Below are 15428 nucleotides of genomic sequence, written 5' to 3' on the forward strand. Positions count from 1 at the left end.
CACTGCTATTGAAGTTCTTCAGTCAGCAGCGCAGGGGCGCAAGCACTCCTACAGTGGCGCAACCACAGGGGACACCTCTCTAAGAACCATTGTTATTGCATAAGGTGAGTAACTTCTTCATCGTAGAGACAGATTAAAAGTTACAGATAGTAGAAAATAATATACTGATGTTAGTGGGAGGCAACCAGAGGGTAGACAGTGTGTATATGGAAGAAATTAGGGAAAAGATGAACTTGGGACTTTCAGCAATAGGCTGGAGAGGGCGTGTTTGAGGTGGGCTTGATGTGATAAGAATGGGGAAAGAATCGCCAGCACCAAAACCCTGGGAGGAAGAGGACAGCAAGAAAGGATGTGGAAGACTGAGGATATGATGGAAAGACTCTGTTGAGAAGTTTGAAAAGAAAAGGACTGGAACCCATACCATCAAGTGGGAGTGACAAAGAATCATTGGCACCTTCAACTCCCTGTAAACAGGGTGAAGTACCTCTGAATCGAAGTTTCTCACATAAAAAGATCAAATTGTGGCAGACTTTAGTTTTAACTTTCAGACTCACATGACTGATTTGTTTCTATATTAAATTCTTCAAACATGAAACACTGCTAGAGATGCATCTCAAATTAATTTCTGTGGGTTGGGTTTGGGGTTGTCCCAAAATGAACCATTCTGCCAGTTTTTTTCTTAGTTCCATTCTTATCCCAACAAAGGTTTGCTCTACAAACTGGATGTTAAAGATAATAGACCCCCAAACTGGTTACAGACTTTAGACTGTCCACTCAGCTCTTAGCTTAATACCAACAAAATCTGTCTCCAAGACAGATTGTATTCCTCTTTGTTTGTTTGTATTCTGGCAGGGAAGTAGCTCAAGGTCATACATCTCATGCAGGATATTTGTAAAATAGCCACAAGTAATTCTCCACATTCATTAATCTAGCATTTTGACATTTGCCTTGGGTCTTGTATTCTGGTGTGTGAGATATTTCTGTATTACAAAATGTAATCAATTTCTTCAGCATCTAGAGAGGAAGGAAGACCAGCCACTCAGGCTCATCCATTTAATTCTGTTCTGCTGCATTGACATGGCTTGAAATTGTCTGCTGTTTCATTGTCCTGGGAGTCAGCCACCAAATGCAGGGCGGTGCCTACTTGCAAATGTCTCCTGAACACTTAAGATATGTGAGACTGCCTCCAAAGTCCTCCTTGAGACACTCTAGAAAGATTTCCGTAAGTCCAAATCAAGACCAGCCTGGACTGCTTCAAAGGGTAAACTCTAAAAGTAATGGCCTGATTTCACCCTGGCTACTGAGTCCCAAGACTGTCAGCACTGCAAGCATTGGAGCAAATCCAGAATTCCCTGTGTAATTTCATCTCCAAAATGCCCGACACACTCATGCTCAAAGTAGAAAGGTTCCTCAGATTTCAGATGCACTTGAAGCCTTGGCACTTTGTCAGTAGTACAGAGTTCTGGAGCATCTGATGAGGTGGAGTCTTCCAAAGAAGAGGTCAAGACTCAAAAGAATTGAAAAAGCGAGCACTTCTGACATATTGGTGCTACTAACTTCCTGCAGTTTTGTAACAAGATCTTTTTAATTCCAGCGTACTCCCTTTGTACCCTCTCTATGCATGTTCATTGTATAGAAAGTTAAATCAGAGTATCAGTGTGCTCTCTGATTTAGCCAAACTTTGTGGTGTTCTGAGGCCATGAAGTCCTTAATAGACTTCAAGGTATCCCTCTGGTCCTGCATTAGGATTGGTGGGAACCTTCAGTGCAATTGGAATGCTTTTATTTTCATCAAATAAGTGGCAACTGCAAGGAAAAGAAGAGGAAAACTGGCTTTTATGTTGACTGGTTTAAAAGGTGCCTTAAATATTCCTTAGCCAGGTCACTTTGCCCCAATAGTACAAACTAGAGCCCACAAGTCCTTAAGTCCTATTTTCAATGAGTATGACACAACTATCTTTTCTCGGGATTCTGGAACATATAGCCAGCTTCCTGCTTTCTCCAAAGCAGACAGGGACAACTTTTACAACCATTGGCACTTACATTTAAGTGGAGTGTACACATATGCAGTTATCAAGGTTTTGAAACATACAGCGACCATAAATTGCAGTAATACATAAGATATAAATTTAGTACTAGGAATTAGGTTTACCCACTGCATTAAGATCTAGAACTTTAAAGTCATATATCTAACGTTCGCTCTTACTTAGATAGCGTTCAATGATTTTTATATGTCATGAGCTCTTATGACGTGCAAAGAGAATTAACGGTATAGATTTTCAGTTTTGTATGTAGATACTATAGTTTTTACTGGCTTTTTTTTCATTTGTTTAGGACCAGTATCTTAATTCTTGTGAGTCCTAATCCATCACTTGCCACAAAGCCTTCAGTATTTCCTTGGAGTGGTCTAATTTATATACATTGTGACAATGGACAAAAGGTAACAGTGGGGTTCTTAAAGATTCCATGAAGTCTTAAGATAATTGTTGGTAACCATATTGCTAAAAGTCAGTTTAATTTTGGGACACTAATTCATTACTTTACCATTCCACTAAACTTACTTTTCCCATGAAAGTCTGTTCTGTAAACCTGTAAAGATAATTTTAAAACCTTTTAGGGATAAAACTATTCAAGTAGGAGTTTATTTAAATGTAAAAATAGGTTACTGATACTTCCTGGGGAATATTTCATTTCATTGAATAGATTTAAGCTATTGTTTTGAGATCCAAAGGTTCTTGGTTTGATAGGGGTTGTCAGTCTTTGAAGAAGAATGGTGGGCTCCTAAAATGGACTGAGTTGTATCTAAAATTGCCACACACCTGTTAAGCACTTACACTTTGTAAATGCATCCGATGAAGTGAGCTGTAGCTCACGAAAGCTTATGCTCTAATAAATTTGTTAGTCTCTAAGGTGCCACAAGTACTCTTTCTTTTTGCGAATACAGACTAACACGGCTGCTACTCTGAAACCTACTTTAATTTAGTATCTTAGCGAGTAGGAGATCTATAATAATTGGTTGCTAGACAAAGGTGGTGAGCACTTGCTTGTTTTGGGCCTGATTCAGCAAAATGTATCTAGCTTTCTGAAGTCTGCAGAAATGTAAAAAGCAATAGACTAGGTCTGTGGCAAGGAGTATACAAACACCAGTCTTTTCCTGTCTACCTGCTTCTGTCCAAATAAGTTTTTTTCTGACAATATCTGTTTTGAATTAAGGCATTTAAATGCAGAAATATTACTAAGGGAACAAAGTTTGCATTCCACTGATTTGTTAGTCTCTAAGGTGCCACAAGTACACTTTTTCTTTTTGCGGATACAGACTAACATGGCTGCTCCTCTGAAACCTACCACTGATTTAGTGTATTTAAAAGGTGCAGGGTCTCTTGTGAATCTCAATCAAAGATATTGACATCAGTCAGTACTACACCGTTGAATTGGCTTGAGAGATTCCTGGAATATTTTATATAAATATGAAACAACACATAAGAAAACTTCATGCGCTAATATTAATTAGGGAAGGCAAAAGTCCCCTTGCATTATCCAGTTCATCCTTCTGCCAAATATAGGATGGTTCCCTGTGTGGTGGTATTTCTAGTGTTTTCCCAACTTGTTTAACAGTCCCAAGTGAAGGTGATTATGCTTCCTGTGGGAAAGTATTCCGCAATAGGAGTTCACTGTTTAGTGTTTACAATGCAAAGTTTGGTGTACAACAGATATGAACTCAAACCATTTAAAATTCTGATTGTAACATTACAATTTAATAAATCCGATCAATGACAATATTTCCATAGAAATATCTTGTATATGCTAATTAAAACTCTATCACTCATAAAATGAACCAGTCTCTTTAGGTATTACCACTTTTAGCTAACAAAAGTAATCAGATTTTGGATGTTTCTAAAAGCTTTGTCATGAGCTAGGGCCAGCTAATCATTAATGCCGAAACAATTTTTTTTATACTTCCAAAAAAAATTCAACCTCTGTGGGTGCTCATCAAGTGCTTTGGATGCCATTTGGCACTGAACTAAAGTACACAACAGAAAGAGTTAAAGTACTTCTTCGGGAAGTCACTTCTCTAAGAAATCATATACTAATTGAATTGAATTATAGAAATGACAACCTGTACCTCAGATTCTGAATAAAAGTTTTTGGAAATAAAAATTTGACTACAATCTCACTTCCCAATATAATGTAGGACCTTTTATAATGTATTTGTCCAAAGAGGCAAGGTAAAGTTACTAAGATTAAACTAGTGCAGTGCCGTCTCCTTAAAATCTGCAGACACACTGCTGACTCTAAAAGCGTTTCTACAAGCTGCAAGAGAGCTTTGTCAGATTTCATGGCTGTCTTTCAAATCCCTGTGGTCAGCGGTAAAACTTGAAAGAATCAGTTAAATTTCATCATGCTACATGGGAAAGCTAGAAAGAACAGCAGAGACAGCTACTGGAACTGTTTGATGCAGGAGACTCAAAAATGAAGGCTGTAGAAAGAGTAGTAGCAGAAACTTCATCTTGCAGCAGCCAGTGGGCTCTGCGAAGGAAAACAGAATAATGTTGTTCTCCCTTCCAGCTGCCAGAGATGGCTAAATAGGCAGAGCTTCAGATTCTTCCCCTACTAGCTGGAAGCTGCTAGGAATTGTAGCAACTGAAGGTGGGTTGGGTGTTTGGCTTCTTGCTTTGGGCACTGCCTCTCAATGGTGGGGTACCCCATCTTTCATAGCTCTCTGTAGAGCTATGTCCTCCAGCTATTCAGTGTCTAGTAAAATTTGCAAATGAGTATTTTGGGTGTCTGGCTGAGGATAGGCAAGAGAAAAGTATAATTTAGAGACATTGTGGGAGGAGAAGAAAGGTCGAGAATGGGGTAAGATGAGGAAATGGGTACCACAGAAATCAGCTCAAGTTCTACTATACTCTATTGTAGAAAAAACTGGGGTGAAGACAGGAAAGTTATAACAGAAACAATGGATGTAGCAAATAGGGTTTGGTCAAATTGTATTTGCTCATTCAACTAACTTTAACTATATGGAAATTTGTTAATTTGCTTAAACACTATTTTGTGGCGTTTGACCTGCCAAACATGATTAAGCAAATAAATAATAGATTCATACTTAATATGAATAATAGATTCATAGCCCTGGCTGGGATGATTTAGTTGGGGATTGGTCCTGCTTCGAGCAGGGGATTGGACTATATGACCTCCTGAGGTTCCTTCCAACCCTGATATTCTATGATTCTAAGAATATAATCTGGTAAACTGCGTAGGGAGCCACCTGATTGAAAATACTAGTATTTTGACACTGTAGTGGAATCATTTGTTTTCGTATATAAACCTTTTTACAGTCAAAAAACAAATACACATTATAATTATCTTTCCTTCAAACTATTTTTCTTTAATGATTTATTTAGAGAAGATTTTTGAAACCAAGGATAAAGGATAGCATGGTGTATTCACTGACATGGGAAATATAAAATCCAATTAACCAGATTAAAACAAGTATAGCAGTATCATCTCGAGAGAGAGAGGAAGAATAATGTGACTAAAAAGCTGTCTAAAGTTATATTATTCTGCTCTTGTGACCGTGCTCACTCAAGAATTTTCAGTTGAGAGTTTCATACTGGGACAATTTTAGTTCCTACATTAGTAGAAGAAACGTAATGATTCTGTGAGTGCTTGCATATGTCCATTACACAGTAGGTGTAGGTATGTGTGTGTCATACATCAACGTAGGAGAGTTTTCCCTAATGATACCCATAAAGACAGACCTACTCTTTCTGTCTCCTCTTGCTCTGTATCAAGTGTAAAAAGGGTGAAGTCATTGCGCCCCAACTTCAGTTCCTTCTTACTGCTTTTGGTCTGTAGTCAGGGTTCTGGATTTACAGGTTGTTTAAGAGCTAAGTATCTTTCCTAATGGTTTTCTAGTCCTTCGGACATATATTTTTATTTTATTTCTTAGAAATCTCATTTTTGTTTTGCTTAGAGTTTAGGCTCAGTTGGGCCTCTGGGCCTTGCTGGGTGCCAGCTGATTTAGTCATAGTTCCTCAGCTTTAAAACCCATTCTGTTGCTGGAAACCCAGACCATCAGTAACATTCATTCATGCTTTCTAAAATGCTTGGTGAGGAGCGCATTTGAGACAGGTGTTCCATCTGCAGGGGCATTAAAACCAGAAGAAAAAAACAGACAGAAATGACTCCACTGTCTCCTCATGGGGGCTGCCTTAAGACAGGCGCCTGAGCCCCCTCGTTCTTTAGAAGGGGCTTTGAAGACTTTTTCCTAAAGCACTCTCTCTATTTTGTCCACCACGAGAGGTAGAAGCTCACCATTGCTGGGTCTTTCTGAGAGACTTAGGGCTTCAGAGCAGTCTCACTCAGGTTAGGAAGTCAGAATCAGGTTAGTCAATGTCTCAGAATGCAATCCTCTGAAAGCCACTCCAGTATCTATGCTAAAGTGCATCCTTCCGGCTGCTCCCCAGTGCTGGCTTATATGGTCTCTCCTGAAACTGAACCATTAACTCCAGTGCCCTCTCAAGGGGCCATCAAGTCTGGCTCTTGCTGCAGCGGAGGCACTGGATTGTTCTTTGCTGATCTTGGCAGAACCACTACAGTTCTCAGTACTGTCTATGCTGTGGTTAGAAATCTGTATCGCTCAGTGGCAGTCCAGGATGTCCTACTTAATAGCAGGAAGCCATTTACAAAGGCTGCGTGCATGAGTATGTGGAAACAGTTCTTTTTCTAGGCAGCTTCCTGGAATCTATCATCTTCCCTACATTGATTTAAGACATTTTAGTCTCTCTCTCTCTCTCACACACTCACACTCACACTCACACACACACACACACACACACACACACCAATCAATCAATTCTGTCCTTCAGCTCTCTTAAACTTCCTTTGGCCACAATTTCAGCATTTCATCCTAAAATCAGTGGTAAAACTGAGTTCACCAATCCTGTCACAGCCACAGAAAGATCAGAGGTGGGCAAACTACTGTCTGTGGGCCACATCCGGCCCCTCCCCAGCTGTTCCCCATCCCCCGCAGCCTCAGCTGACTGTGCCGCCAGTGCAATGATCCAGGCAGTGGGGCTGCAAGCTCCTGGGGTAGCGCAGCTGCAGAGCCTGGCCTGACGCGGTACTCTGTGCTGTGTGGTGGCATGGTTGGCTCCAGCCAGGTGGCGCAGCTGTAGCGCCACCAGCGCTCCAGGCAGCGTGGTAAGGGGGCAGGGAGTAGGGGGGGTTTGGATAGAGAGCAGGGGTGGATTGGATAGAGGGCAGGGGAGTTCGGGGGGTAGGGGTCGGGGCGGTCAGAGGGTGGGGAACAGGGGTGTTGAATGGGGACAGAGGTCCCGGGGGGGCATTTAGAAGGGGGGGTTGGATGGGGTAGCAGGGGGCAGTCAAGGGCAGGGGTTCTGGGGGCAGTCAGGGGACAGGGAAAAGAGGTGGTTGGATGGGGCAGGAGTCCTGAGGGGCAGTCAGGAATGAGAGGAGGGATTGGATGGGGCAGCAGGAGGTAGTCAGGGTACAGGGAATGGGAGGAGGGATGGGGCAGAGGTCCTGGGGGGGGGTTGAATGGGGCAGGAGTCCCGGGGGATGGTATCAGGGGGCGAGAAGCCGGGGCCAGGGCTAGGCCACGCCTGGCGAGGCACAGCCTCCCCTAACCAGCCCTCCATATAATTTCCAAAACCTGATGCAGCCCTCAGGCCAAAAAGTTTGCCCACCCCTGAGATAGATTATACCTTCCTGTTTGTGGCCCAGTGCCCATTAGGGACTTCAAATTTAGTGTTGTCTGTTTTATGAGTTCCCCATTTCAAATCCTTAGCATCTCTTTTTGTTTCTGCATCTTTCACTGAAGTAGGCTTTCTGGTGGTCAAAATTTCAGCCAGGAGAAAGAGGGAATTGCAGTCACTTGTCATGGATTCCCAGTACTGTTTTTTATATGGACAAAGTTCAGCTCAGATCTCATCCAAAATTTCTGTCAAAGATGGTTTCAGATTTCCACTTTAATCTCTATACTTGCCTGTTTTTTTCCTCCCAAAGCCACATCTTCACAAGGATGAAGAAAAGCTGCACACCCTAAATGTGCATTGAGCTTTTGTCATTTTACCTGGACAGAACAAACCTTTCAGGGTCTACACCTAGTTGTTTGTTTCCTATGCAGAACACATGAAGGGACATCCAATTATGATTCAGACTCTCAAGATGGATTACAAATTGCATCTTTTTTACGTTGCAATGGGCAGGATGCTACCTGAAAAATTGTTGGCACGCACTACCAGGATATATGCAGCCTTGGCAGCATTAGTGGTACATGTCCCTATTATGGATATGTGGAGACTAGTGATGTCGTCTTCTGTCCACACATTTGTTGGTCACTATGATCTTAGGACTGCATCAGGAGGTGACACAAAGGTGGGAAAAGCAGTCTTGAAGTCCTTCCAATGAGCCTCTGAGACCCAACACATTTGATAAGAGCTTCATAATCACCTACAATGTAATGGACATAACCAAGCACTCAAAGAAGAAAAGTTTATTCACCTTCTCACCTTTTTCAAAATGTGTTGCATATGTCCATTACATGACCCACAATCCTTCCCCAACACATTGGAGTCGCCCTTCGGTTTTCGGTGCTAAGAAACTGAAGGGAGGAGGTATGATGATGTCACCCTTTATAACCTGGACATGGAGCACAAGGAGACAAGATAGGACAAAGCCACCCTGACAGGTAGTGCTAGGGAATACTCTCCGTTGATGCATGAGACGCACACACAACTGCAGAGTAATGGACATGTGCAATATATATCTCTAAGAACAACAGTTCTGAGAAGGTGAGTAACCATTTTTTCTGTTTGTTAAAGCCATTGATACATGGTTACTGCTTTTGTACCATTGAGACGTGGTTTTGAGACGAAGGGCATGAGCAGAGCCCGTTGTTGGGATGTGTGTGGCTCAAAGTAAATAAGAACTAGCCATTTGGATTGACTTGTAGTATAACATTGTTCTTTTTTTACCCCAAAATTGTGCAAAAGTTCATTAAAGTTCAGATTCGAGAAGACCTTGCCCAGGATGTATCTTCAACCGGCTCAATATCTAAAAAACTTGATGTCCTTACGCAAGCATCTGAGTCTGTCATTCATATGATAAAACCACTTCCAAAGCTACCTTCAACAAACGTTGAAATAAAGAACAGAACTATTATTTTTCCTGAAACAGGATTTGGTGAAAGCTCAGGTAATATAAATTATTCATAAAATTACCACTTCCACTAGCGTCAAATGTTCAGCATTTAAGTTTGTTACATTGCAAGAATGAAAGTAACTTATTTATCATTTTTATTCCTTTAGTTACTAGTATGACTAGTCAAACCCACTCTTTTTTGATGTAATTTCATGTAATGACAGTTTTGTCTGCAGAGTTCTTAATTTTTTTGAACACAATATAGCCACATAAATTTCTGATAGATTGTGTACAAACACCCCAATGCTGAGAAGTTTTGTAGATAATGTTTCTCTAAGAGGGCATTTGTGATAAATGAAGGGATGGGAGGGGGGTAGCTCCCTTTTATGGACACCCAGCCAGCCAATTAGCTATAAAATACCTCTTAGTACCTGTTCTCTACTTGCTTTACCTGTAAAGGGTTAACAAGCCCACAGATAAAAGGAAAGAAGTGGGCACCTGACCAAAAGAGCCAATGGGTTTCCTTTGTCTGTGTGTTGTGTTTCTCTGGGGAAGAGGGGAACAGGGCAGCAGTTATGCTGTGAGAAGCTTTAAGCCAGGTATGAAAAACCATCAGATCATACCTAGAGATTGCTTATCTGAAACCCCAGATGTGCAAGTAAATTAGGGAATGTCTAGGAAGACGCGATTAGGTTTATTTCTTATTGGCTTGTGGACTCCTTTATGCTAATCCCAAATGCTTTTTGTTTTGCTTGTAACCTTTGAGCTGGACCTCAAGAAGGTTATTCTTGATGTTTAATTTTTGTAAGTGGGTTTTTTAAATCTAGCAAAAGCCTAAATTCCAGATGTATTTTTTTCTTTTTGTTTTTAATAAAATGTACCTTTTTTAAGAACAGGATTGGATTTTTGGTGTCCTAAGAGGTTTGTGCATATGTTGTTTAATTAGCTGGTGGCAACAGCTGATTTTCTTTTTCTTTCTCAGCTCTTCCCTGGAGGGGGATGCGGGGGGTGAGAGGGCTTGAGGGTACCCCACAGGGAGGAATTCTCAAGTGTGCCTTCCTGGGTCCCAATGGTGTCTTTTGGGGTTTGTTGTTTTTTTGTTTTGTGTTTTTTGTTTTTTGTTTGCACTTGGGTGGTAGCAGCATCTACCCATCCAAGGTCAGAGAGAAACTGTGACCGTGGGAGTTTAATATCAGCCTGGAGTAGCCAATATTAATTTTTAGAGTCCTTGTGGGCCTCTACCTTCTGCACTTGAAGTGCCAGAGTGGGGAATCAGCCTTGACAACATTGTTGGTAATAGACTGAGGGTTCACAGATTTACTTTATTTCTGTAAGTCCAAGAATGCTCAAAACTATCAAAACTACTGTATTAAAGTACCTCGCCATAGGTATCTACTGAATTTTCATCAGCATCAGCCATTTGTTACAGCTAATAGATCAGGAGTTGCATAGTGATGTATTAGCTTTATAGTTTACTGAATCATAATATTCCAAGAATTTTCTAGGCTTATTTGATCAATTCATTTTTTCCTATTATATTATTTTGAGGGAAAGCTATGTTTGTGAAACTGAGATGGATGTTCTCTTCCCATTCCTCCCCCTGTAATGTCTGTCTAGTTTAATATAAGCAGTTTAACTCCTTAAAGTGCTATCTGACGCAGAAGTGATTTTGAAGGTATTGTTATGAGCACTAGGTTTATTTGCCTGGGAAAGGTTCATGATATTTCAAGATATGTAATGTGTTCCAAGATGTAACTTTGACCCATCATCTCCTGAGAATACCATCAGGTGATTATTCTTGACCTATTTCAGGTCAAAGTTAATGTTGTTATTTAATGATCCACGTTGAGTTTTCACCATGTTTGGCATTAGGGCTGTGTTGGAGACTTGGATACAGGTTTCACTCAAATAGCCTCAAAGTGAAGCTTCAGCAGCCACTATGTGCAGTGAGCATCAAAGCTTCAATAGTTAAAATGCCAGTGCTGGAAGTTTTGATTCTGTTTTTCCCACGGTCTGAACTTAATGGAAAAGGCATCAGATGTCCAGGAGAAAATGGTAGGGTCAGACCTGACAAAGATGTAGAGAATGAGTTTGTAGTATTTATTGCAAACTATGGCGGTGTCGTACCTTGGACAGTCAAATGCCATTGTTTGGGAAGGGGTCAGAAGTGCTTCTCTACTTGTGGGTTTTTGGGATCAGCTTGTCCAGTAATATGTGGAGACATCTGCCAAGGTCTCAGTGCACTGAATTTGGATTGTCTACATCTTGGTAAACTGGTAAACCTAGCTGCCATTCACCATGCTGTGTTCTGTCTATAGCTACAGGTTTTCTAGCACAAACTAGTCACTGACCTATCTAGCATCAGCCAAGTCTTGCATCAGCCAAGGTGCAAAGTCTGTAGATACCAGATCTTCTTCATCTGATGAGCTAGATGCTTGAGTTGTCCCTTTCCAATGATTTATACTCTGAAGATGGAGTTCATCAATTTACCAGAGGGTAGCTTGTACCATTCAGATTCAATTGAGAAACGCCAGGGATGTCAAGGACAACTTTAGTTTGAGGTTTTAGGTCTTGTAGATGTGTCCATATGATCCTTCATTAGATGATGAAGAATAATAGGCTTAAATCCACATTCCAGGTTAAGCACAGCTGGCTGTTCAACCCCTAAGAATTTTGTAATAGAGGTTGATAAAATGTACAAAGCGGAATCGAGCAAAGCACGTTATTTGGCACTGAGATATGAAGATTGTTCATGAGTTACTACTCTTGTCAACAACACAAATATTCTTCATCACTCTTTATTTAAAGATATAAAAACTAAAAAAGAGTTATAAAACACATGTACTAAATTGCAATATTACACATGTACTTGTTTACTAATCTGAGGCTTTTCTTTTAGAAAACTACCTAGAGATTGAAAATCATGGGAATGAAGATGTGAAGTGGCACTTATCATCTTTTGCCCCACCGTATGTCAAGGTGAGTTAACATTTGTATTGGAAATAGTGTGTGTGTGTGTGTGTGTGTGTGTGTGTGTGTGTGTGTGTGTGTGTGTGTGTGTGTGTGTGTGTGTGTGTGTGTGTGTGTGAGAGAGAGAGAGAGATTTTCAACAGGCATTTTTAAAGATGATACCTATTAACTTACTCTTAGATAATATTTCTCCTATCTTAAAAAATCTCTGTGTTAGGAAATATTTGTACTTAGGTAGATAGATGACTTATTCATTGCTGTTCTTCTCTAGTTCAGTGGTCCCCAAACTCTGTGTGTGGTTAGTGGACAAGAAGTTGTCCATGAGGCACTAAATGCATCCGATGAAGTGAGCTGTAGCTCACAAAAGCTTATGCTCTAATAAATTTGTTAGTCTCTAAGGTGCCACAAGTACTCCTTTTCTTTTTAATGGATTTGTAGAGAGCTGGATGATCACATGATGTTGACTCTCGTCTCCCACAGCTAGATTGCATTAAGAAATTAAACATGTTATTTTCCTAATATTTTCTATGGTCAGTTGCTGTGGATGTGAGGGATAACATTTGATTGCCAGTGTGTGGGAGCTAGGCCCATGCAATCATGAACTGGAGAGAAGATGGTTCATGAGGCAATCTTAGATGTGACCTACACTATGAAAATGCTTGAGAACCCCTACTTCTAGCTAATGTACCACTTTTTCTATTATAAGTCATTAGATCATGATAGTTTTGTAAATATTTATAGAAAGTTCTTCATTTGCTTGGATGCTTCTAGAACACTTTTTATGAAGCAGATTATTATATTTGATTTATCAAAACTTAATTACCTTAATTACCTTAATTAATTTGTAGGGTGTAGATGAAAGTGGAGATGTTTACAGGGCTACCTACACAGCTTTCAGATGTTCCCGTATTTCTGGTACACTTGGAGCTCATGGAAAAGAAAATGTAAGCTTTTTTTTAGTGTTATGATGAATTTAAGCAGATGAATGCTGTCTTAACTGTAATGTAACTACTTACTTGAAGCATATGCACTCTATGAAATATGACCTCGTTTCAGCTGGACTTCTTTAAAGTTGGAAGTAGTTTAAACTGATCTAAACATCTATTTAAATGGTAATGATAAAACACTGGCCATCCAAAATAGGGCCAGATGAACTCTATTTTCAGATGTATCAGAAAGGTCATTAGCATCCATCATCAATATGTCTCTTCATGTAAACTCAATTGACAATACTAGAAAAATCCCTACAATACATACATTACATTTTGCATCTATGAAGCTATTTTCTTAGGAGAGCAACTTTTTTTTTAACAGGTTTCAGAGTAGCAGCCGTGTTAGTCTGTATTCGCAAAAAGAAAAGGAGTACTTGTGGCACCTTAGAGACTAACAAATTTATTAGAGCATAAGCTTTCGTGAGCTACAGCTCACTTCATCCTAGAGTGAGCTGTAGCTCATGAAAGCTTATGCTCTAATAAATTTGTTAGTCTCTAAGGTGCCACAAGTACTCCTTTTTTTTTTTTAAACAACACTTTTTGAAGATGAAACATGTATAAGGAATCACTGAATATTTGTTAAAAAAAAAAAAAAAAAAAAAAAAAAAATTTTAGCTTTAGACCTTCTCCAGCTATTCACTCTTTCACCGCATTATGTCTCCTACTCATCAGTTGTAGTTTGTGAAGCTTTTTGAATAACATATGTGTGGTGATGCAGTTTAATAAAGCCTGTGCTAAAAAACATTTTGATCTTTAAGTGTTGCAACTGTTAATATAATGGAATAGAGCAGTGGTTTTCAACCAGGGGTCCGGGACCTCCTCGGGGGGCCGTGAGCAGGTTGCAGGGGGTCTGCCATGCATGGAACCCCATTGCACAGAACTACAACCTGGGGCCCCAAGCCACCACCTGGGGCTAAAGTCGAAGCCTGAGCAACTTAACTTCGCAATGTCCCCTGTGGCATGGGGCACTGAGTAATTGCCCTGCTTACTACTCCCTAACACCAATCCTAACTTTTCAATGCAGAAAAACAGTTGTGGCACAGCTGGGCCATGGACTTTTTATAGCATATTATGGGGGCCTCAGAAAGAAAAAGGTTGAGAACCCTTCAAAGAAAGAATGCTTTCAGGCTTCCCGATGATAGAAGCTATTGCAAATGTATGTGATGAACTTAAAAGAATATATGCTTTGTACTGGTGGAAAGCTTATTGCTAGTCTGCTAGCGCTGAAAGCCAACATTTCAGGGGAATACCATTCTAAATGCAGAAGTTACACCAATTCAGCCTGAGGCTTCATTTTAAATAGACTTCATAAAACCCATGTAGAAGACTGTGTGGACGCTTGCTTCAGTTAAAAACCAGACTTACTTTGGTTTTACTTAAGTTAAATTGACTTGTGCACCAATTTAACAAATTAGCATTAAAATGATTGTCAAATTAGTTCACTTTTGACCTTGTCTTCACACAAACTTTCACTGATTTAGTTACACCAAAATGAGTGTCCACACAGGTGTTTATAGTTTAAATGTCTTATTTTGGTTCAGCTTTAACTTGTTTGACTTAAGCTAAACTAAAACAAGTTACTCTTACAGTGCCCTAGGAACTTCTAGTTCTCAGTAGCTGAGTCTATGCAGTCCATTAGTATGCGCAGGCTAGTGCATTTTACCTTCATACCCCAGTTTGCTGTCCTTAGACAAGTCCTTAGACAACGAGTACTCATACAGGGGTTTGCCCCAGGTTAACTAAGTCTGTTTTAAATTAATGCTTTAATTTAAACTGATGCACTCTTCCACAGAGACTAGCCCTTTCTCATGTAGACAAAGTCTAAGGCTGTTCAAATGAAGTTGACTCGTACCCAATTCATTGTAATGCAGTTTTAAATTTCCTTTAACAAGTGCAGCACATTCACTCACAAGCAAGTTTGGAACTTAGGGAAGCTGAGCCAGTGTGACAGGGTCCCAGGGTGCAACCTGGACTGCTGAGCCCTCTGTCCCACCAACCTAGGGTATCCCTCTCACACTGATGCTGTGGCAAGCCACAAATCTCTGATAGATACTGCACTTACACCCAGACGTCCATGGGTAAGGACACACCCAACTGAGTTACATGAAGGCTTTCCCAGCCTTACATGAACCATCAATAGCTCCAGCCTATTTTCTCCAGCTCCCCAGTCTTGCACCCCAGAACTGTACCATCTTGCACTGGTCAGAAGCCTGGCCAATTCAAATTCATTACCCAGTCTGCCCTTCCCTTGATGTGGTGAGGACATACGCTAGCCTTTGTAAACTGAGCTGAGATTTCCCAA

General features: G+C 40.5%; 1 protein-coding gene across 19 annotated transcripts in view; it reads left to right on the forward strand.

Annotated features, from left to right (window-relative positions):
- CEP192 (centrosomal protein 192) overlaps positions 1–15428 on the forward strand; it is a 199919-nt gene that overhangs the window by 163742 nt on the left and 20749 nt on the right. For 13 of the 19 annotated variants that reach the window (XM_038390165.1, XM_038390163.2, XM_038390166.2 and 10 more), the window contains 4 exons: positions 2334–2439; positions 9017–9218; positions 12064–12143; positions 12983–13078. In XM_038390165.1, the coding sequence (XP_038246093.1) occupies positions 2334–2439; positions 9017–9218; positions 12064–12143; positions 12983–13078 (484 nt within the window). Of the gene's footprint in view, positions 1–2333; positions 2440–8027; positions 8815–9016; positions 9219–12063; positions 12144–12982; positions 13079–15428 lie in introns of those variants that run through there. The other 6 variants (XR_006278921.1, XM_043508147.1, XR_006278922.1 and 3 more) reach the window with 4 other exon arrangements.

This window comes from Dermochelys coriacea, chromosome 2 (genome assembly GCF_009764565.3).
Source record: "Dermochelys coriacea isolate rDerCor1 chromosome 2, rDerCor1.pri.v4, whole genome shotgun sequence".
Lineage (NCBI taxonomy): Eukaryota > Metazoa > Chordata > Testudines > Dermochelyidae > Dermochelys > Dermochelys coriacea.